General features: G+C 44.6%; 1 protein-coding gene across 1 annotated transcript in view; it reads left to right on the top strand.

Annotated features, from left to right (window-relative positions):
• Window positions 1-23,789, top strand: part of EXT2 (exostosin glycosyltransferase 2) — a 128,341-nt gene that overhangs the window by 67,127 nt on the left and 37,425 nt on the right. The window contains exons 6-7 of the mRNA XM_049639641.1: window positions 13,335-13,524; window positions 22,659-22,825. Of these exons, the coding sequence (XP_049495598.1) occupies window positions 13,335-13,524; window positions 22,659-22,825 (357 nt within the window). The remainder of the gene's footprint in view (window positions 1-13,334; window positions 13,525-22,658; window positions 22,826-23,789) is intronic.

The raw sequence follows: 23,789 nt of genomic DNA, 5'->3' as shown, positions 1-23,789 counted from the left end.
AGAGAGAGAGAGAGAGAGAGAGACAGAATGAAAGCCAGGGAGGGACAGAGAGAGAGAGAGAGAGAGAGAGAGAGGGAGAGGGAATCCCAAGTAGACTCCATGCTGTCGGCACAGCAGAACCCGATGCGAGGCTCAATCTCACAACTGTGAGGATATGACCTGAGCTAAAATCAAGAGCCAGATGTTTAACCAACTGAGCCACCCAGGCACCCTCTGAGTTCATCTTCAGTAAGGTTTTCTGTGGTAGTCTTTGCCACCTAGGCTAAGGGGGTGTCACTCTAGAGGGTCGGTTTGTTCTTGTTTGTTTGTCTGTTTTGGCTTCTGCTGGCTATTCCAGAGGTATCCTGGAGATAAATCAGTTTTTTACATTAATTTCTCAGTAGGAGGTTTCCATACGACAGATACAGATTTCGTTTAAACCCCAAACCTGTATGAGGGCTGGCCTCTGTTAAAGCACCCCAACCTAAACTCAGGTTTTTTTTTTAATTAAAAAAATTTTTGTTTTAATGTTTATTTTTGAGAGACAGAGCATGAGCAGGGGAGGGGCAGAGAGAGAGGGAGACACAGAATCCCAAACAGGCTCCAGGCTCTGAGCTGTCAGCACAGAGTCTGATGCAGGGCTCGAACCCACAGACCGCAAGATCATGACCTGAGCCCAAGCCAGACACTTAACTGACTGAGCCACCCAGGCACACGCCCCCCCCCCCCCCCCCCCCCGCAATTTTTTTTAATGTTTATTTATTTTTGAGAGAGAGAGAGAGAGAACGAGTGGGGATAGGTCAGAGAGAGGGAGACACAGAATCGGAAGGCTCCAGGCTCCAAGTTGTCAGTACAGACCCCTATGCGGGGCTTGAGCCCACAAACCCTGAGATCATGACCTGAGCTGAAGTCAGACTGAGCCACCCAGATGCCCCCCAAAAGAAGTGTTTTTTATTGCCTCTATCTACTAGGGAATGACCTTCTGGGCCACCTTTTTGTTGATTGTGCAGGCCTTGAGCGATTCTGCCTTTGTGTGTCTGTCCCACTTCTAGTTCCCTCACTTCCTGTGCCCAAAGACATCGTCCCTCTGCCAGCATGGACATTACACCCGAAGTCACTGAGCCCAGCGACTACCTCTGCCCTCCACAGGGTGCCGGAGTGCCAACCACCCCCTGTGCTCTCAGCCCCCAAGTGCGGCTTTTTCTTCATTTTTGGTGCCTGGGACTTCCGCTTCCTGTGACCTCAGCTGGGCATTTAAAAGGAGTTTTGTTATATTTTATCCTACATTTCCGTGTATCGTTTAGCAAGAGACTTCATGCGTTTCGCCTCCCAAAACGTGTTGAATTCTTGTCCACTGTTGTCGCCTTGCCTGTTCTTTCTGCCTTTGTAGGTTCATGCCTTTTCTTTTTCCAGGAGGAAGTGGAGATAAAACAGAGTAGACAAAACATATGCCTTATTGGAATTCCAGAGAAATTAAGAATTAAGAAATGACTGCATTTTAGAGGTTGCTCTTTCCACATTGTATCAACTTTACTGGTGGCATTATACTCCTGTCAGCTCAGAACCACACAAGGCTTTGGTTTTCTTGCTCGTAACTGTGTTGGTGTTTTGTGCTTAGATGCCACAAGGTGTAACTCCATCTTTTTCAGGAGTTTCTGTTTACTCCACCAGTGAAGTCTTCCTCCGTACCATAGCTGGCCTCTTACAGCCAGTGGGCTCAGCAAACATTTTTATGCCTGGGCCAGAGAATGAACTTCTCTTTCCAACTGTCAGAATATTTCAAGTGCGGGATAGTCAGACGAAATCATGAATTTGTTTTACCTTTCGTAAGAAGTAGCTGTTTCGGCTGCCATTAACATTCTTGAAACACTTTGGATTGTAGATCAGCTTTGTTTATTTGCATCAAATAAATTGCTAGTGTTTTCATTAAAACATATCTTCTAAGTGTTTTCAGTACACTTCTTAAGTAACAGATCTGCAGATGGTAATTATGTTCTAAAAATAATCCAGATCTTGTGAACTATGTCAAGTAGGTGAACTGTTATTTTTAATATATCAAAGTATGAACCAACAGAATCAATGATGTGTTATTTTTGCCCCATTTAATTGATTAGACAGTGTCTTAAACTATCTTACCATAGATATATTTAGCGAAATTTATTACTTGCAGACTGATATAACTCATGAATTATTAAAAGCATCAGCATATGGAACCCACTCTTTCCTCATTCTAAATTCTTTTAATATGGCTTATGTTGAGCCATTTAACTGGCTTCTATCCATCCCACCGATGGAAGCTGCAGCCAGATGAGGATTCTTATAAATGATTGGCTTCCTTTCCAAGCAAAAGGAGGATGAAATGTCAGCTTTTTCCTCCACTACCTGAAAAGCAATCAGTGGCAACCTTTCCTGGCCTTCTTGACAGTAGTTTGGCTCTATAGAAGAGGGTGGGCATTTAGCCAAATGTGAATTTCAGTGCTATATCAAGAAAAAAGTAGCTAAAACTCAGATAATAGCTGGAATTTGCAGAGAGGCATTCAGATGGGTCTAACCTGTGAGTCTTCAGTAAGCTAACCATAGCTCAGAAATTCCTGAAGTGCGCATTTTAATCCCTTCTTTCCTAGGGATGAGCTGAGTGACCAGAGGTTACCTACCAAATCTGTCTTCCCGGCTGTGTGCGCTCCTCTGTAGGACTGGGTTTAGGGGTACCAACAGCTTCAGAATAGTGTAGCATGGTGACTGATTACCGACGACAAATCAAGACCACTGAAAAGGACTCCAAGGAATCAAACCTTGGAGTTCAAGACCATTTATTAACTCGAACTTATGCTTTGAAATTTGTTATCCTTATCTGTAAAATGGGGATATTACTTATTTCACAGGATTATTATGAAATCTTAAATAGTATATGTGGAAGCATTTTGTAAGTGGTGTGGGACTATAAAAAGTAAAGTGTTGTTAACATAAGGCTGCTAGTATAATGCTTTATCACATGGAACAAATTTTAAAATTGTGAAGGACACTGGTGGGGAAAAACTGAAATTCACAGGACAGTGTTTTTTTTGTTTTTTCTTTTTGTTTTTTGTACCCATATAGGCTCTATTATGTTTTTTCTGTTGTTTAATCCTTACAACTCCAAGAGTTAACATTCTGTTAGCTCTGTTCTTACAGACGAAGAAAGTGAGACTTACTTAAGATCTACCTCTCCATCATTCTGTGTTATAAAAGAGGAAATGGAGACTAAAGAAGATTCTCAGTCCATCATTCCATCTATTATAATATACTACTGTATTTTCATAACTGTTTTTATCTTGCACACAAACTTGGCCCCCAAATTAAATAGGAAACACAATAGCAAATAATTAGATTGACAGCATAAATAGAGACAGACTTCCGTCACTGGCGTTATGATGGATTAGATATGCTCTATGACCCTCCCAACTGAACAAGTAAAATACTGAATGAAATATCATAAAGCAGTTTTAGCCTATTGCTAAGCTGGCATGAAAGTAAGATATTTGTTGACTCACTAAACAAAATGAGGCTGGGTATCCTGGCAGGTGATTGGGAACCAGAGCCAGCTTTGCGTGGACATGTTTGTAATTTGGTGACCTGGGGCTTTTGCTATGAAGAATGGGGCAGGGAAGCAGAATGGACAGCCTGCGGCCTATGTAAGTTGGGGAATCTAGAAAGAACTTCCTGGAGAATCCAGGAAATCAAAAGACTATATTTTCAGTTAAAGGGGAAAAGAAGTAGGTCTGTAACGATCCTGCTGTTGAGAACTACAGTTTTAAGCCACCTTCACATGGTTCGTGGTCCGAATTCATACAATAGGTGTCATCCAAATACACTTTCAGAGAATTTCGTTGGAAGTGGCCCTGAATTGGTAGGGACCAGCAGAAGTAGACAAACCCACTCTTGAGTAATTCATCTTCAATCTGGGTCTCAATTCTTACAAATAAAGTATCTCAGGAAAATCACAGTTACAACCCACAAGACTATAAAGAAATAAGGCAATATCATGACTGAGAACCAGCGGAAATTCACCTTCAAGGACTCTGATTATGGGATTAGATTATTAGATTCAAAGAAATTGTTGAGGGGCGCCTGAGTGGCTGAGTTGGTTAAGGGTCCGACTTCAGGTGGTGATCTCGTGGTTTATGGATTTGAGCCCCTCATCAGGCTCTATGCTGACAGCTCGGAGCCTGGAGCCTGCTTTGGATTCTGTCTCTCTGTCTCTCTGTCTCTCTCTCTCTCTCTCTGCCCCTCCCCCACTCGTGCTCTTTCTCTCAAAAATAAACAAACATTAAAAAAATTTAAAAAAAAAAAGAAGAAATTGTTGAGATATAACCCAAAGAGACCGAAAAGTGAAGTGATGTGGAGAGTGGAGGATGTCTAATCAAGAGTTCTAGAAGGAGAAGAGAGGAAGGGTGGAAAGAGGCCCTCTGAAAGGATAATGGCTGAGAACTTTCCGTCATTGTTGAATTCCAGACTTCAGATTCAGGAAGACCTATATATAAATCACGAAGCAGGATGAAACCACAGTACACCAAAGAAAAAAAGAAGACCTTAAACTCGTCTGAAGAAAAAGAGACTGACAGTAGAAATTACTTGCCCCACGCTCCTGTGACCCTGGGTTAGTCTCTCAGAGAGTCGCCCAAGCCTGTTATTCTGGTACACTCAAATGCGGTTAGACTCATTCCAGCTCCACCATAGAAAACGTATTCAGGAGCAAATTGCCCTAAGGAAGTTCTAGGGATGCTAAGTTGATAATTTACTGTCTCCCTTAGTTAAGTCTGCCGCACTAAGGGGATTTCTGACCTTTGATTTTCTTCATCTTTCGTGTGTCTGTTTACCGTGAAGTCAGTGAGATTGTAGCCATCCGTGTTACCTTGTGTTTGTGAACAATCAGTTGTTTTTTGTGGGTGGAATGAATTAAAGGTAGGACGCAGCAAGTAGACTTCAGACCTGTCGCCGAATCTTTTCTCCCTTGATCTGAGAGAGCCGGCCTGAAGACCGCGCTAGGTCCCTGTACTTCTCTGGTTTCCTGAGGCAGCGCATGCCCAGTGGAGTGTGTGCCCAGTTGTTGGGGCTGCAGAGGTTTAATGGTTAAGGTAACATGGGCCACATTACTGATTGCCCCTTTCAAATCTCCCAGTAACCATTAACATAAATATCATCTCACCATTTGGGACAGGGGACACCACCCTTATGCACGTTAGTAATGTGATGCTAATGCTTAACCCTTTCCTGGCTCTGTTCGCTTCCGAGGCCTTGCTCTGTATCCTTTAGTAGGAGGTCTCTGTGAACCTCGAGATGAAATGGAAGGGTTAACTCCTTTTGGTTTTGCCCTTTGACCACTTCAGGATGAGAGGCATGATGAAATACTTTTCAAAATCTTCAGTGGAAACACATCATGCATAATTGGAGCAAAAAAGAATAAATCAAAGCTTTTCCCCCCTTTTAGTCTGGTAATTCATAATTGAAACCACATTGAGGTAGGGGCTGATAACTTCAAAACAAGCAGGGAAACTGCCCTTTCTGTCAAGGTAGGAATAGGTAAGGCTCCTCATTACCAAGGGCTCAAAAGCTTCTGTATAACAAGCCTGTCCTCTCCTCCCTTCCTTTCTTTGAATTCTCACTCTTCTGCTCAGCCAGATACCTTCAGTTAAATCAAATCTGGGTTCACTCCAATGTGCTTAGTTCTCTTCTTGTCACATGAATTTATACGTGGTGACATTTAAAAAAAATCTCTGATATGGTGAGTAATAGGAATTAAATTTTGAATCATCCTGCTTCAAGGTTGATTTCTTCTGTCTGGAATTTGGTTGGTTTAGGTTGAAAGAGTCCTTTAGTTAGTAACGGCATGTGGTTTTCCTCGCTCTTGATTTTATAATCCTCCGGTAGTGGCAGCAAGAACATTTCAGAATGGTTACCAAAGGCCATGTACTTGCTCCCTGCCTTCCTCTGCTTTCTGTATGGTAGGTAACCATGGCTAGGATGGTTTTGGCTAGGCTCATGTCGGGCTACCGTGACCTTTCAACTAAAAAAAAAAAAAAAAGAAAAAAAAAAGGCAAAATGAGATTGCGGGAGAGGTCCAGACAACTTTCCTTGTATGAGATTGCCAAAGGCACACCTAATTTGAGTTTGAATTTCTTTCTTGAAGGGGAAAACCCCTTTGCACTGAAGGGTGACCCTATGCGTCTCTTTCAGGCATCCTGAAACCCGAGCCCACGACTCTCTCTTGCAGGTTGGTCTGCTCACTGCTCACTCACCAGGGCTTTCCAGAATAAGCAATATGAAAGAACTTTTCCTCAGCTGGTCTTGTGACCTGGCAGTTTTTGTAGCTATTATGGATTACTTTTATGTGATTGCAGTTTAACAATCTGGATTTCTTATTGAAGCTTCTAGAATGAATGGCTGTTGTGGGAGTGAAAGTGAAGTTTGGGAGGAGGGGCGGGAGATGGCCAAGGTATTCTGGCCACATGCCAGTACTCTGCCACAGTGATACATACCTCTCCTCTTGGCTTCTCCTCCCATCTCTGACTAAACGGTTTCATGGGGGAGATTTGAAGGCGGTGTCGATAGCCCAGATTCTGGCGGTGCCGCTGCGGTAGGTGGGCTTTGCCTTTTCTTCAGGTCACTATTGCTGGGTGCCTGGTTCCATGCCCTGTCCTGCCATGATGGAGATTTAATCAGGCAACAGAGTTAATTGCCAGCGTTGTTTGCCTTTTCCCTGGCAGAAGTCAGAGTCTTGAGTAAATTATGGAGGTTTAAATTTGCTTGATTTCCTGCAGAAAGTGGGGTCAAGAGGTCCCAGACTGTAGACACTCTCTCTGGTCAGCCAGCAGGGGGTCAGTTCTTAAGGGTATTTCAGAGGAGACTGAATGCCATTCTTGAAATGTCCTTCTCCACCAGTTTTTTTCTCTGGGGGTTAGTTTGTTGACCTTACCCCAGTGGAGCGGAGGGTCTATGTGAAGGCACACACCCCAATTAAAGCCGCCTTTCTCCACGCTGTCCTTGTGCTCCAAAGGCAAATGGGATTACGTTTGAGGAGGAAAAAAGCGATTGGCACAGAAGCCTAGTTGTAGAGCAGCATTTCCTATTTCTGACCTTTTGAAAAAGAACATAAAGGGAGCCATGTTTACTTCTCAGGAAAACAATACTCAGGAAAAGAAAGCTTTGAAAGACATCAACAGGAAGCTAATCATGTGACTTAAAAGACCCTTCCATCATTCCAGGCTTCTGGTGCCATGGCATTGGCCTGCCCGGCCGGTCCCTCTCGTTTCCGCTCTCCTCCCTTGTCTCCCTGTCTTGTTTGCTACTCAGTTCGCCAGCACTCGCCTGCTTACCCTTGACGACGACGCAGCAGTCCCCTCCTCGTCTCTTCCAGGGAGGCAGAGGCCACTGTATCGGCCTTCACGTTCCCTGCTGCCCCGGACTTGAACACCTTGCGTTGGTACTTGTTATTTTACCTGGCCATCTTCCCCACCAGATTATGAGCATGTCAAGGGGAAGGCCTTGGTTTGTCTTGGCATCTGTAACGTTCTTCTAGGAATATGGGATGTGCTCAGGAAATGTTGACTGAATGAATGAGCATCAGAAATACTATCGGTAGGAACAATCGCTGAATTGCTAACACCAGTATTTGGGCAGGTTGGAAGAATACGGGTAGGGAGAGCCGCACGTTTTTGTGTTTGTGTTAAACTACAGTTCCTGGAGCTCTATGCTGAGCCCTCTGCTCAGAGCTTCTGTGCATCATCTCTCTTAGTCATCATCGCCCTAGGAGATGGTACCATCATGGTCCCCATTTTACAGAGGAGGAAATTCATACAGGAGTAGCTTCACGCATCACAAAACTAGTAAATGGCAGGACCTAGATTCAGACTCTCTGCTAAATATCCTTATCCTACACTTCTTTGGAATATTTGGTACAATAAGATTCTTGGTAAGTGCTTTCAAATGAATGAGCTAGGTTGGAACTTACTTTAGAACTCATGACGTTACGCATTTGAGTGTATATCAACTCTTCACATCCATACATGAAGAGGACAGAAAGAACATCACCTGGGCCCTGTGGATTTAATGGAATTTAATTTAATCTTCCTCATTTTTATTTATTTATTTTTGTATTAATGGACTTTTTTGGAAGGGCACCTGGGTGGCTCAGATGGTTAAGCATTTGACTTTGGCTCAGGTCAGTTTGTGAATTTGAGCCCCATATCCAGCTCTGTGCTGTCAGCACAGTGCCCACTTCGGATCCTCTGTCCCTCTCTCTGTGTGCCCCTCCCCGATCCATGCTATCTCTCTCTCTCTCTCAAAAATAAACATTAAAAAAAAAAAGAATCAGTAACAAAAAAATGTTTAGTGTTTATTTTTGAGAGAGACAGAGAGAGAGAGAGACAGAAAGAGAGAATGTACACGAGCAGGCGAGGGGCAGAGAGAGAGGGAGAGAAGGAATCCCAAGCAGGCTCTGCACCTTCTGTGTAGAGCCTGAGGCAGGGCTTGATCTAACGAACCATAAGATCATGACCTGAGCTGAAATCAAGAGTTGGCTGCTTAACTGACTGAGTGGCCCAGGTACCCCGACTTACTCATTTTTAAACAGGTTTTCATCGGGTAGCGCTAGGCACTATGCTAGGTGCTAGGTGTTAAAACAGCTATGGTTCTTGCTTTCATGGAGCTTTCAAGGTAAAATATAAAGAGTAGGAAGGAAAAGAGGAAACTGTGAAAATAAAAACAGTATATTTGGAGAAGGAGTAGAGGTAGAGAATCTGGATAAACTAGGACCCTAGAGCATGATAAGGTCAAGGTAGAGAGGAAGAAGGATTTCATCTAGACTTCTTGCTGGAAAAGACTTGACAGTTGCCATCCCACCTTCAAGACGTGTGTAAAGTAAAGCCCAGAGAAATTATTACTCCCACAGGGTCAACCATTGGTTACCATTTATCGAATGCTTGCATGTGTGAGGTACTTTACATATATTAAATATTTACTTTTATTAACAGCCTCTTGGTTGTTAAGAAATGCCAATTAAGAAATGTAAATAATTAACATTGTTAGAAATTATTACTCTTATTATTTCTCATAGCTGGAGAAGTAGTATTATTATCACAATTATGGAAACTGAGGTGCAAGAGAGGTTAAGTACTTTGCCCCGGTCACACTGCTGCTAAGTGAAAGAATCTAGATTCCTATTAAGGACACACAGTTCCCAAACTGACCCCAAACATGTCGACTCAGGTTTTGAAGTCACCTGCCTCATATAACCCTGGCGGTATATCCTACAGTAAAGCACCGAGCCCGTATCCCAGTAAATACATGCTCGGCCGCTTCTGGGTTAGGTCTGTGCTCATCTCGAGATCTGTATTTCATGGGGAAGTGTTGGTAAGATTTCAGTCCCTATTCTGCTCCTTGGCGTGCTGTCTCCCCTTTAGGTTGCCTCTTCTTTTCTTTTCTTTTTTTTTTTTTTTTAATGTTTATTTATTCTTGAGAGAGAGACAGAGCGTGAGAGGCGGAGGGGCAGAGAGAGAAGGAGTCACAGAATCTGAAGCAGGCTCCAGGCTCTGAGCGGTCAGCACAGAGCCCGACGCGGGGCTCGAACTCACGGACTGTGAGATCATGACCTGAGCTGAAGTCGGACGCTTAACTGACTGAGCCACCCAGGCGCCCCTAGGTTGCCTCTTCTGCTTCCACCTTCTCAAGCCTTACCTGGTGTGCAAGTGAGTAGTGTGGAAAAGTAGTACACCAAGACAAGTTACCGTCGGGTCCTACCCACCCCCTTCCCCGCCTCTCCTCCTCCCCTTCCACCGCCCTCCACTTCCCAAATGGAGCTGGCCAAGGGGATGAGACCCGATCTGTCGTCTTGCCAGAGACTGTGGTTCCTTCTCCTGGCAGTGCCTTGAAATCAGAGCTGTGATGCCCTTCAGGGGGTGCCTCAGTTTAAATTCCAAGGGATTCGTTTTCTGAAACCAAGCTTTGCATCTCTCAGGGAACTTTCCTCTCCTTTTAATGTCATACAGGCATTCGAGTGTGCTAGCATTCCCCACTTCTCCCAAGAACAGACCTCATTTTGTTGGGGTTTTAATAGTTTTTCCTTCTGTGTTAGAGGTGTATTTACCTTTTTTAATTTATGTGTTTCCTCTGTGTCAGTGTTACATATTTATTCCACGTACCTTTGGAAATCGTAGAGTTTGGGGTGGGCTCTTGCCCATATGTGATTATCAAGGGTAAAGAACTTCCAGCATTTTTGTCTCAGAGAAGAGTTAGAAGTAGTAAACTCTGGTGTTCCCCACAGTTCCATTTTCTAGAGTCTATAAAATGGTGATGCCTGCCTTGGACTCGGAGGAGGAGGGCATGGGGAAGGGCTGTGAACCTCCACCACCCAGTGTTCTGGAGCTAGACAGCTTACACCTTGTGTAACCTTGAGCACCTAGCATCATTCCCTCCCCTCCCCTCCCCTCCCCTCCCCTCCCCTCCCCTCCCTTTCTTTCTTTCTTTCTTTCTTTCTTTCTTTCTTTCTTTCTTTCTTTCTTTCTGGTAAAGCAAATGATTAGACATCATTCACTATTTTTAATCTTATAGTTTCATAATCTGCAAAATAAGAATAACTGTGTCTACCAGGGGGTTGTTGTGAGTGAAACTCAAGTGAGATAATACGTGTAAAGCCCAGTGCCTAACGCTTAGTAAATACTCGGTAAATCTTTCATCACACATTACATTAGTTTACACCCTTCTTCAAAAAATCTGTTTTTCTGCCTTTTCCACTTAAAGTGGTGCTTTTCAAGCGTAAGAGAGTATTGTGTTGGCAGGAGTAAATGAGTGGGTTGGGATGGCGATGGCAGAGAGGCCATGCACCTTCAGGATTAGTTGTGACTTAAGCATAAGCTACTTACTGACCAGTTTCCATAAAAGTCAGGAGGATAAAAGAATAAGATTTGGGGTCGAAAAGTAAAAGGGGTTCCTACAAATGTTATGAGATGCTAGGGTACCAGTGCTAAAGTCCAGGCACCTTCCTAAGACTGCAGCTTAATGTCAGAGCATGAGGTCATAGACACAGAAAGTCCGCATTGAGCAGATAGCCTTTCCTATTGTGTCTCGTGGCTGTGAAATCTAATTATGGCCTGTTGTGGACGTTCTGGCTTTAATATCCTGATTACATTAGGACTCCTGGAATCCCATTCAGTCTCTGTGAGTTCCCATCCCATGTGTATTCCATGTGTTTGTGTACATTTCCTGTCCCACACTGTTACATCTGGCAAACAGCTGTTGTCCTCTACGTGGTGATGGGTGTCCATCAGTGATAAGGATGAGGTTGAAGGGGAACCTTGGGAATGCCAGAGTAGGAGAGATGCTAGGGAAGTGTAAGCGGCCAGAATAACAGATAGGACATTTCGTGTTCAGCCACCTTCTGACAGAGATGAAGTCTGGTCCTGGACTTTTCACATAATATGAATGTGAATGTAATTAATGCCACTGAACTGTACCCTTAAAAATGGTTAAAATGCTGATTTCATGTTATATTTGACCATGGTTTAAAAAAATTAATGTACCAAAAACCATTTTATGCTTTAAATGAGTGGATTGTATATTATATGAATTATATCTCACAAAAGCTGTTTAAAAATATAAAGTTGTTTTAACAATCTTATTATCAGTACAAAAATATTTTTGCTTATATTACCGTATCAAAAGTTACTTAATGTTTTAAGGGTAGCAAATAATTTGAATTTCCGTCAGTACTTTTTAAACCTTATTTTGAGAAAATTTCAAACCTACAGAGAAATTGAAAGAATTGTACAGTGAACTCACACCTAGAACTCCTTGCCAGGATTTATGCATTTTATGTATTCACACTCTTTATTCCCAGTGTCAGAAGTGATGTGCTTTGATATATTTTATTTTGTTTTGCTTTTTGTTTTTGTTTTTGTTTTTTTTTTTCAAATTCAATGTGCTAATTACTTCTTGGGCCCTTTCAACTTGAAAACTCATGTCTCTTCTACTGTTCTGAGAACTTATTTCTTTGGTAATTTTGTTTCTTCTGTATTCTCTGTTTTCTTTTTCAGGAACCTGTTAGATGGATGTTGGACCTCCTGGATTTTCTCATCTTTTTTGTCCTGTTTTTTATCTCTGCCCTTTTTGTTCACTAGATTGGAATATGTTGCCTTTTTCTTTCAATCCTGCTTTTAAAAAAAATTAAGCTATATTTTTAATGTTCAAGTATTCTTTCCTGTTCTTTGATAGATCTTTTTAAATAAAAATAGCAATTTATTCTTATTTCATGGATGAAAAATTCTCTTCCTGAGGATATAATTTATTGATGTTGTTCTAATATCCTTCTGCTTTTCTATTGTCTCTGTTTCCCCTGAGTTCCTGCTTTTCTATTCGTTCATTTGGTTTCTGTCATTATGCGGAAGATATTGTTGAAACGGCTGTGATTCTAGGATCTGTTCATAATTACCAGGGAATCACTGAAAACCTGACCGGAAGGAAGCCCTGTGTGTGAGGGCAAGCCTACTTCCCGGAGGGCTGTGAGGTGGTAGAGGGGCAAGTGGGCTCCATGGTCGCCAGCGTTTGGGGAGCTGGAGAGCAAGAAGGCTCTGGGGCTCATCACTCAGAACACAGACTGGCACCTGCATTTTCCTTCCAAAGGTGTCCACATTTCCATACCCAGAGCTTCAGTTCCCCAGAGAATATACCTCCCTCCCCCTGCAGGGGTGGGCAAGAAGAGGAGTTTTCTGGCTGAGTGGCTGGGTGAAGGGAAGTTTTGTGGATCTGGGTCTTTTTTTGCTCCTTACACACATTTTTAACCAGTCTTCCTGTTTTCAGCCCTGCCCCTCCTCTTACCCCACAAGGTTCCTGCTGAACTCCATTCTGAGCCTTTGGGGGCTGAGCAGTTTGGACTGGTTTGCCTTCGTGGGCCCCCCTCTGTGTAGGCACTTCGCTTCCACTCTCATTCTCCTGCCCCGTTACCACTTCACCCTTCCAGTCTTTCAGAAACCCGTCCCTGCTGCTCATCAGCTGTTGTGGCCTCTCTCATTTCACTGTCGTCGTCCATTTCTATTTCCGATCTACGGTCACTTTAGTGGACTTGAGGAGAGAATGGAGATAATGCATGTATTTCATCTGCTGGGTTTAACTAGAAATCTCTTCTGGGCTACAGACATTCTCTGCTCCTGTTTTAGTGGCATCAGAGCTAAAGTTAATTAAAGAGAGTCCGTACAAAAGCTCTTGGGCTGGTCATGGTGACAGCCACCAAATCTCCCACGTTCTAGCCTGCTGACAGCAGTGGCAGAGAGATCAGCCCCATGGTTACTAGACCCTTCTCTGACTCCTATTCATCTGTTCTCTTGCAGAAGCGGGGCAGTGTGAGCAACCCACTCTTCCTCCCACTGATTCCACCACAGTCCCAAGGTTTTACCGCCATCGTCCTCACCTACGACCGAGTGGAGAGCCTCTTCCGGGTCATCACTGAAGTGTCCAAGGTGCCCAGTCTGTCCAAGCTGCTCGTTGTCTGGAATAATCAGAATAAAAATCCCCCGGAAGGTAAAAAGGGTGGGAAGGTGCTGTGTTCAGGAACGGCCTGCTTTGGGTGTCGGCGCGCCTCCCAGCCGGGTCAGTTTGGGACGGCCACATTATTTGCATCCTTAGGCTTGCATGAAGTTTCCTGCTTTGTCAACAGTAATGCCATTTCTGAGGCAGCGTGACCCCAGTTTAGTCAGCCATCTCATTCTTGTTCTGGGGTGGCCCAGCTCACTGTGCGCCCAGGGTTGAGCGCACAGCTCACGTGTGAGCTGCAGCCACGAGGGTCTGAGAGCTTAGGAATCAGTGGGATCAAAGGCCAGCAGCCTTGGGAAAACAGACCTCAGCTTCCCTCGGCCATCTCAGCTGATTTGTTTACATGAAAGCTCAGTTTAAAAGGCATTAGTTTTCTCCTTCCTTATCTCGGCTCTGATGCTGTGCTTTCCTTAAAAAAAAAAAAAAAAAGATGGCCTCACTTCCAACTGGGCAAGTCAGCAGAGCATGCCGTCTCCAGGCTTCGAATCAGTTCCTTAACGTGAGTGCGCACTACGGTCCCCAGGCGGTTCATCGCTAATCGCTTTGTCCCTTGCCTTGGCCACCGTGTGAGCTGCTGGCTGGCGCTGGCAGCTAGGGTTGAGGACTGTTTGATTAATTGGATTTCTTTTTCATTCAGGAGGCATAGAGTATGTTCCACCTGCATTTAGTTTCTCATTCAGTCTGTCTATTACTGATCCTAATCCCAGGCACTTCAAAGCTCCTGCCCTTTATAGCCTATTAAAGCCAGGAAGTTTCTGATGGATTAGAGCAAGGAATGAGTTTGAAGTTTGTAATGTGCACCACTATCACTGATAAGGTCTAGTTTATTGCCTGACAGTAGTATCTGCACTTTTTATGGCTATTCTCTTTTAATTGGGAATACTGAAGTCAGGATAGTCAGCCCTGGAAACTACCCCCGGTAGATCTATAGTTTAGGCTGGAAGAAGAACATTTTCTGTCTGTGAGGCCAATCAGAAATTACCCCCAAGAAAATTCTCTAGTACCTCCTGAGACATTTAAGAAGTGTTCCTTAGTGGGATTTTTGTTCTCTGAGAGAATCCTACACTTTCTCTCTAGATTTAGGGAGCCGTGGTTTAAGTAAACAAAATGTCTACTTTAAATGACGCTCCCATTTTACGCTCCAAAGAACAGTGCTTTTTCTTATTAAGTACATCTTTTTATGCCAAGTCCGTTTTCCTCCCAACAACCAGTTTCCTGGATTTTTGTTTGTTTCATTTATTTGACTCTCAAGAAAGGGGTAGAAGGAAAAGGGAGGAGAGGGGAGGAGGAAGAACTGGGCAGGAGGAAGGGAAAGGCAGAGGGAAACGGGAGCTGTGCAGGGAGGGGCGTGGAGAGGCCCCAGCCCGGTGCCTCACCTGGAGGGGGGTGGGTGAGCCGGCCGGCACTGTTGTGCTGCTCCTTGGTCTGGCACTCGAAAGGGACGAGTCCTGTTTTGAGAAGGAAGGCTGTGGGTCCCTGCTCGGATCTGCGGCAGCTCACTGCATCCTGCCACATTCACCCTCCTGCGCCTGCCCCCGCGCACGCAGGCCGCCGGCTTTCAGAGGGAGCCCCCACCCGCCCGGGTAGGCACAGGTGCAGATCCTGGAGCTAAATGCAAAGGAGGCTTCTCCTTCCTTCGACACCTTGGTTAGGCACTTTGCGCTCCAGGGGAATGATTTCTTGCCAGTGCGAGTCACTCGCAGACCGTGGGAAGGGAGGAATCGTTCTCTGCCCTCCTAGTCGAAGCCCTCGCCTCGCCCTGGTTTGACGGAAAGCAGTAACACAAACCTAGAGGTTTTGGAGCTGGGTGTTCAGTCTTAATTTTGGGGAGACCTTGCTAAAATGTGGTTAATTTTACGACCGGGAGCTTAGTTTATTTTTGTAATGTTTTGGCTCCAGGGAAGAGAGCGAGCCCTCAACCGACGAGGCCCCAAATTTGACACGTTTAGAGACTGAACCAGCTTTTTTTTTCCCTCGCAGTGGTTTTTAGGTCTCCACTCGGGCTCTGGCGATGTGGTTGTTTGGGGAGAGCGTGAACCATGTTTAATCTTCTGTGGGGTGTTTGTTCAGTTGGTAAATGAGGCTGTCAGCTCTGGTCCTCATGCCAGCAAAGCCATCTGAGTCTGCATGTATGGCATTAGTAACATATATATCTTTTATAAAGCAAGTCCAAGGCTTTGAAATATTAGAGGCGAAAATGATGTTTTTCACTTTCTCTACATTTACTAAAATAAATATTGCGGTGAACATGTCTGCTGCTGGGAGGGTTAATGTAGGCAGAAATCCACCCCCCCCCCCCCCGGCCCCCCCCCCCACTTTTTTTTTTTCCCTCTCCAACACAACCAAATACTTTTTGCTTTTTGGTTACATTTAAGCCTAAATTGCTGGGTTTGAAGTTTAAGTAAATACTTAGACTAGGCAATAGAAATTTCCAGTGAGCTTTCGTCACATCGGTTTCGAGCTCTGTCAGAAAAAAAAGGCAAGCCACTGCCTTCCTCCTCCCCAGCTCTTCAGTTTCCAAACTTGATGGATATAGAGGTTGTTTGGCTTGGCCCCTGGCCTCCGTGTGAAGGAAGCTCTTACATTGTACATCTCAGACAGGTTTAACTCAGCCTTCTGTTTTAGCTGATTTCAGTGTTAAATTTGAATTGACCTCAGGAGCTCCCTGGCTTCAGATTGTGACTTTGATAGTTGTTAGCAGGCGGGCTGGGCTGAGTGTGTTGGGATGGTCAACCCAGAGGAGGCAACAGAGAAGTAGAAGTCACAGCCAGCCACCTTGCATTTGTGCTGAATTCTGGGACTGTGGGGAATTAACGTCATGGGGACCAGCTGGACACCAGCAGCTTGAGCACTCCAGAAGTGAGCTCAAGGTTTGTATGGAGATAATCTGACCATTTATTTTATGGATCTGTGGTTGTGTTTGTGACAGTGTTGGCCAGGATGGGCTTGGGGTCATCTTCAGTCAACCTGAGCATTTTATAGTACCTTTGCCAAGATGGAGGGAAAATTCTCTTTGCTCACATCTTTCTTGGCATCCAACATGGAGAAAACCATTAATCAGTACACATTTTAAAAAAACCCTCAACACAAGGAGTTCTTTTTCTCCTTAGAGCTAGACTAAAGCTCCTAACTGTGAAGTTATCAGGTCACCTGGCTCAGCTGTTTGTTTTTCATAAATTCAGCAATGTGCTTGGAAAACCCTTGTTTTTCAGACTACTTTGTGTGAATGGAAGGTGACATTTTTATTTTGCCAGCTGCAGATTCACAGGATGAGACATAAGGTACATTGTTTTGAATTCATTTAGAATTTAGAAGGAGTACAGAAAAAGAGACCCCATTTGGGCTCAGCAATGGAATTGGAGCCTGAAGGTCTCTGGCTATGCTACTGTGTCCTTCTGCATCCTAAGGGGCCTCCGCACAGCCGTGTGTCTACACCTCTTCAGATTGTCAGGGGAGAAGTGAAGTTTGTGAGACTTTACAAGAACCCAGTTATAAAGATGAAAACGATACGATGTTTTTATAACCACGTATTATGTACCTTTTAAATCCCAGGAATAGGCACTGTGCCAGGTGCTTTACACATATTATCTCTAGTCCTTAGGACAAACCTGCCAGGAAGCTGTTCTTATTCCCATTTTACAAAAATGAAACTCCCGATGAGACGTGTAATTTGCCCGAATCACAAAACTGCAAATGGCAGAGCCAGAAATAAACACGTGTCTCTGTGGATGCGAAGCTCATGCCCTTTGCACAAAGCCCCACTGTATCTATTTGGATTACCATTTAGTAGTAGGCAGATCATCACGCTTTGTCTGTTCTCTGATTTGGGATTATGTAGACGAACTAGGTCCTTGTCAGGGACTCAAAAGAGAGACAGAAGAGTAAGTCTGTTCTTTTGAAAATACTAATGGAAAGGGGAGAAAAAGTTCTTCTTTCTCACCCATATTTTTCTCTCCTACCTTGAGCTTCTGTCCTAATTTTTTAAACAATCAAAATCCCATGTCAGAATTATCTACTTTAAGGGCAGGGGGTAATTTATAATGTTTATTTTTGGTGCTGCCCTCCACAGAAGGAATGCTGAAGCCTGGGCGAATGGTAGTTCCTTTTCTTGGAGGCCTATTTTACTTGAAAATGTGAAAGCGAGAAACTGGGAGTTCTGTTGGGAGGCCTGTCTGTGCTAATGATGGTGCATAGACAGCTGACTGTTGAGGTGGAGACTGCTCTCGCCCTGGCTGACTTTTGGCTACCGAGGTGTGACTCGGAACAGGGAAGGGTAGTCCCGTGTCCATCTTCACCTCCTTGGCCCATATCATCCTCCTTGGCCCTGCATCGTTCCCTAAAACTTCCCCATCAAAGACTTTACAAGGGCAGGGGCAAGTTAGTTCCCTATAGATATTGTCTCAAGTAATTCTTTGGCTATGTAGGTGATACATGTGGAAAGCCGTCTGTGCTTCGAACATGCTGTGCACATTCACCAAGTGGAAGTCCAAATCCCATGCAGGGTAGAGGAAAGTTCATACTCAACCCAAGCAGCTAGCCTGTTGTCTATACACACTGCAGAAAGAGGAGCTGTTTGTTACTTTGTGTTCTTTTGCTTCATTTCTGTGTTCCATTGTCTCACCTCTAGAGGATTAATAATGGCAGGGATCCTATTTATTTAAAAGTGGATATGGGGGCACCTGGGTGGCTCAGTCGGTTAAGTGCCCAACTCTTGATTTCAGCTCAGGTCATGATCTCACCGTTTGTGAGTTCGAGCCTCACATGGGGCTCTGTGCTGACCGTGTGGAGACTGCTTGGAATTCTCCCTCTCTCTGCCCCTACCTGGCTCACGCTGTCTCTGTCTCTGTCTCTGTCTCTCTCTCAGTAAATACATACATACATACATACATACATACATACATAAAAGTGGATATGGAAGGTACAAGCTGGGTGATGCCACTGGATTTTCAGAGTAATGTATCAGATCTAACATATACCACTTTGCCACCCGTAAGGTTCAAAAGAAGTCCTTTGGTTCTGTAAATAGACACATATGTTCAAAGGAAGGCACAGCTAACATTTACTGGATATCTGCCATGTGCCAGGTGCTGTGCTGCTAAGTGCTTTCATGTTCATTCTCACAGTCAGTGATGGGAAGATAGTGTTATTATTCTGTCTTCGTATTTGAAGACACAGGTTAAACACGATTGATTTGTTTAGGATCACATGACTAGTAAGGAGTACACCTGGGATTTGAAGCTCTTCCCAAAGACTGTTCGTTTTTTCTCTTTCTTTCATCTTTCTTTCTTTCTTTCTTTCTCTTTCTTTCTTTCTTTCTTTCTTTCTTTCTTTCTTATTTAGAGAGAAAGTGAGTGTGAGTGGGGGAGCCACAGAGAGAGAGAGAGAATCCCAGGCAGGCTCCAAGTGAATGCAGGGTTTGTTCCCATGACCCTGGCTGGCATCATGACCGGAGCCAAAATCAAGAGTTAGATGCTTAACTGACTGAGTCACCCAGGCACCCCCAGAGACTGTTCTTTCTATGATATATTACTGTCTTATGTGATCCCGGACCTTAGAGACATCTTGTTTGGTTTCTCATATGATGTCGAGTAGAAATCTGACCTAAATTAGTACATTTCAAGTAAAAGGGTGCATTGAACTGCTGAAGGCATTTCACTGTATCTAAAACAGTTTCTGCCATCAGAAGATTCCTACCTATTTTGAATCTAAATCCGTTTCCCTGCAACTTTCACCCAGCTACTGGTCATGGTTCTAACTTTAGAGGCCATGGAGAACAATTCCCCTTTCATCTGATAACCCTCCTGATAGCCTAATGTATTAGTCAAGGCCAACGTAGAAGACCGAAACCACCAGTAACCTGAACAGGAAAAGTTTAATATAAAGAATCATTAACCGGTAACGGGTGATTGGTGACTAAGAAGTAAAAACTGTAAAGATAACAGGAGCCCCTTCCCCAGCTAGATGTGAGATTCAGACCTTGTTGGAGAGTGTGTGACCGTACGTAGCCCACTGCATAGTGAAGTGTGCGGGGGTTGCAGGCTCAGTCTGGTGACCGGGAAATCTACCGCTCCCCTTCAGTACCCACGGAATTCAATAGGAAGCTACGCAGAGCGTGTTCTTGAACTTACTAGGAAACTGTTGAGGGCTTCAGTGAGCTCCCGTGGAACCACCCATGGCGAGGGACCCTCAGCTGCATTGCTCTTGAGGGTCTCTGCAGAACCTGTTGTGAAGGGGCCCCTTAGAGGTGCCACTTACACCTGGTGAGGAGATGTGCGGCTGCCTGTCTGTCTTCTGGCCAAGGACCGAAGGAGCAAGAAGTTAAAGAGGCACACTGAAACCTAGAAGAAAAGCCCCCTTCCCTCCCAAGGGTCCCTCCAGCACCCTCCACAGACAAAGCCTAGAATTGAGCTAGTTGGCAAAAGGGAAGTGTATACGGGATCTAGTTCCAGTATGAGAAACAGGGCAATGAAGGGTGGCATTGGAGCTGAGGGGCAGTACGCTGACAGCTGGCACAGTTGGTTTCTTTAAACATTCCATAGAAATCCTGGATTCATGTGCCTGCACTGCCCCTGTCACTCCTCCCAGACTGTTTTCCAGGTTGTTGGAACTTTCTCCGTATTGTGACACCCAAATCTGAACACAAAAGCTCTCAAAGTGTGGTCCAGGGACCTGGACATCCATGAGAATCTTGCAGGGGGTCTGGGAGGTTGAAATTATGTTCATAATAATACTAAGTCACCTCCATTTCCCACTCTTTATTCTTTCACAAGGTGACAGAGGAGTTTTTCAGAGGCTACGTAACATGGGATAACATCAATCTAGTGGCTAGTGGAATGTGTGCTTGTGTATTCTTGTGTTTTAAAATTTCCTCAGTTTTCATTTCTCATACAAATAAATAGTGTGTGTGTGTGTGTGTGTGTGTGTGTGTGTATCCATCCCATATAAGGAAAGCTTCTTTGGGGTTCTCAACGATATATATATTTATTTATAATATAAATTATTGTCAAGTTAGCTAACATACATTGTATACACTGTGCTCTGGGCTTCAGGAGCAGATTCCCATGATTCATCGCTTACATACAACACCCACTGCTCATCCCAACAATGTGCCCTCCTCAATGCCCATCACCCATATCCCCCTCTCCCCCACACCCACCCCAGGGTTCTCAACGATTTTTAAGAGCCTATAGGAATCCTGACACCAGAAAGTTTGAGACTCAGTGGTCTAGTAGGTGGGGCTATAACCTCTTATATTTTAGACGTTATGATTCATGTTTTATAAGGATTTAGACAGTAGATTTATGCCAGGGGTTTTATTTACCTGGAAGAGGGAGTGGGGAGCAAACGAGAATAAGGATGACTGCTGGAGAAAACATTGAACTTCATTGTTTTGTCCCAGATCTAGACAAGCATGAGGTGTTCAAGCTGCAATAGATCGTACATGTTCTGTTTGGTTTTTGATGCTAAACAGACTTAGATTCAGTCACAGGCCTTCTCATTTATTAGCTCTGTAACTCCTGCCAAATTACTTAATCTCTGTGAGCCTTGTAACTACTGCTACTACTTTGTAAATAATTTCTGCCCCACGGGGTCGTCAGGAGGATTGAATGACATTGCATCTACAAAGTGTGTGACATATACTAGTTGCTTAGTAAAGGTGCCCTCCCCCCACCCCTGCTTATTCTTAGAGCAGAACGAGAAGGAGTTGCCTGAGACCCCATAGGTAATACAGGACCCAGGTCTTCAGTCTCTCAAGTCCTGTGTCCGTCCATTTATTCCAAAGTTATTTATTATGTGCTTCTGTGCCAAGAAGGAAACTATAATTAACTACTGTTATTGATTAAAAGGCAGTGACCCATAGGATCATTTCTTTGGTGTTCAGTTCAGTCTTTTCCCAAACATACTTCTTGGAGTTGACTGCTTTTTCAGGCTCTGTGCTTATTTAAGGCTGAATGCCTTCCTTAATTACAGGGCCTCCATTGTGCCGGCTTCTTCCAGGACTCTGGAAGTGTCCCAACAATGTGTTACATGGATACACTATAAAATGTACCTTAGTGAGATATTTCATCCGAAGGCAGTAAAGACAGCCTTTTCCCTTCTGACTCTCCCTCACCACACTTCTCGTTAGTATGGGGACCTGGGAGCGGCCACAGGCATTTGCAACTTCAAGACCCACGCAGACTGCATCTTTCCACAATTACACAATGGAGTTTTGGGAACCAGTATGACACCTAGCTTTCCTCTTGTCATTTGACAAATGCTGTGTGAAGAACACACTACCCTCTATAAAGAACCCTGAGGTCTATGGACAGGGGTGCTATGCTAAATGCACCATTTTAAAATAAGGAACCTGTGGTTGAATTGCTTCAATCATTTCAGAGTAGAATGGCAAAAAATGTAAGGCAGGTCACGGGTTGGTGTTTCTTCAGTATACTAGAAAATCCCGCATAATTGGACCTAGAAATTTGATATTTATTTTGTAAATTGGTCATGATGAGAAACCAAACCTAGTGAATCAGAGCGAAGGGGTGGTTGAGGGGATAAAGTGCTAAGTTAAGAAACCCACGTCGTTCAGTGAGACCCATTTTGAGGGCTGGATTTTAGCGGCATTGATCTCTGTTTGCGATTGCATTGTGGAGGCCGGCACATCGGGGCAGACACCTCGAGCGCGTGCTTTGTCTTTGCTGGCAGAGTGGAGGCATGCTTTGAGCTGGGGTGTGCCTGGCCGGAGGTATTCAGGGGAGCCGGTGGAATTCTGGTAGCAAACCCTGGGCCTGAGAATGAGACAGTGTGGACTTGACCCCTCCTCTTGTTGTGATCTTGGGTCTCTCTGCTTCTCTGTGTCTCAGTTGTGAGCGGAAGCCATCTGTGCACTCTGGCTAAGACAGCCTTGAGGTTGAGTAGTGTTGTGAGGACCTAGAGAGGACAGAAGTACTTACCGAATTTTATAACCAGGCATCTGTAAGAGCTCCCCCGTGCACAGTTGTACGTGTGGGTTGAGTGGGAGCCGTGGAAGTTAAGTTCCATCACATCTGTGGCATGGTGCATTCACTGCTTTATCTCCTCACAGAGGTTAGAAGAGTAATGCATACCTCGTTTCTTCCCCCCCCCCCCCCCCCCAGACTCTCTCTGGCCCAAAATCCGGGTTCCATTAAAAGTTGTGAGGACTGCTGAAAACAAATTGAGTAACCGATTCTTCCCTTACGACGAAATCGAGACAGAGGCTGTCCTGGCTATCGACGATGATATCATCATGCTGACCTCTGATGAGCTGCAGTTTGGTTATGAGGTAAGGAGGTTTCAGACAGTCTGTTTACATATTGACTGTTTCTTGCCTAGCGTTGCTTGTCTTTCCTAATGAAGAGGATTAGATTTCATCGTCTAAAGCCTTAGTTTCTACTCCCTGGTCGATAGTGCATAAGAGCGTGGGTTATGAAGCTGTTCTCCCAGACTTTGGGGAAACCCTATCCTAGAGTGACAGCTGTGGCCTCCACTACTTTTGGGAACTCCCAGGGAGAGTCCCAGGGGATATTTTCAAAAGAGCGTCTATAGCATTTAACGAGCACTTAATTGATGTCTCCTCGAATGGCACTTCCCCTGACTCAAGCAGCTGGGCGCGGCAACAATAAAAACGCCAATGAGCAGAGAACGCTGGAGACGCTGACAAACAGAAAGCAGACCCTGTTGATGGCTTTCTTTCTGAGGTTTAAGTGGAGAGGTTGGCTGCCTGTCTTTAGGGAGAAACATGCTCTATCGCCGTTCATTCAGTGCGGCTGATGGATTAGGCTGGGTTCAGGGGTTAAGTATGGAGACCAGTAAAGGTCTCCCCGGGGGAAAGTGCCAGAGCCGAGGCCTGGTGAAAAGCAATAGGAATTGATGAGCTCTGTCAGGGAGGATGTGCGTGAGATGCATGGCATGACGGCGGCAGGAGGAGGCCTGCGGTGCGGGGATGTGACGGCGGCATCGGACCTAAGCAAAACGGAGAGTATACGTCAATTAGCCACGGCCGACACAGGGAAAGTGGTCCAGTCTGTCCCCTACGGTCGTCCTGCCCATGAGAGAGGCAGCCGTCTTCTGTAGTTGACTCGGGGTTTGCTGGAGTTAAGGTTCTAAGAAATCACGAAATGTTATTATATGAGGCCATATTTGGCACTCAGGTTTTATTAAATGAATATATATTCTATATTGTATATTTATTATAGAAGTTTATTTTCTAACCCTTAAGCTAGAAGTGGATTTTCAGGGGAAGAAAT

The sequence above is a fragment of the Panthera uncia genome, chromosome D1 (genome assembly GCF_023721935.1).
Source record: "Panthera uncia isolate 11264 chromosome D1, Puncia_PCG_1.0, whole genome shotgun sequence".
NCBI classification, from domain to species: Eukaryota; Metazoa; Chordata; class Mammalia; order Carnivora; family Felidae; genus Panthera; species Panthera uncia.
This window is presented reverse-complemented; position numbering and strand designations above follow the sequence as displayed.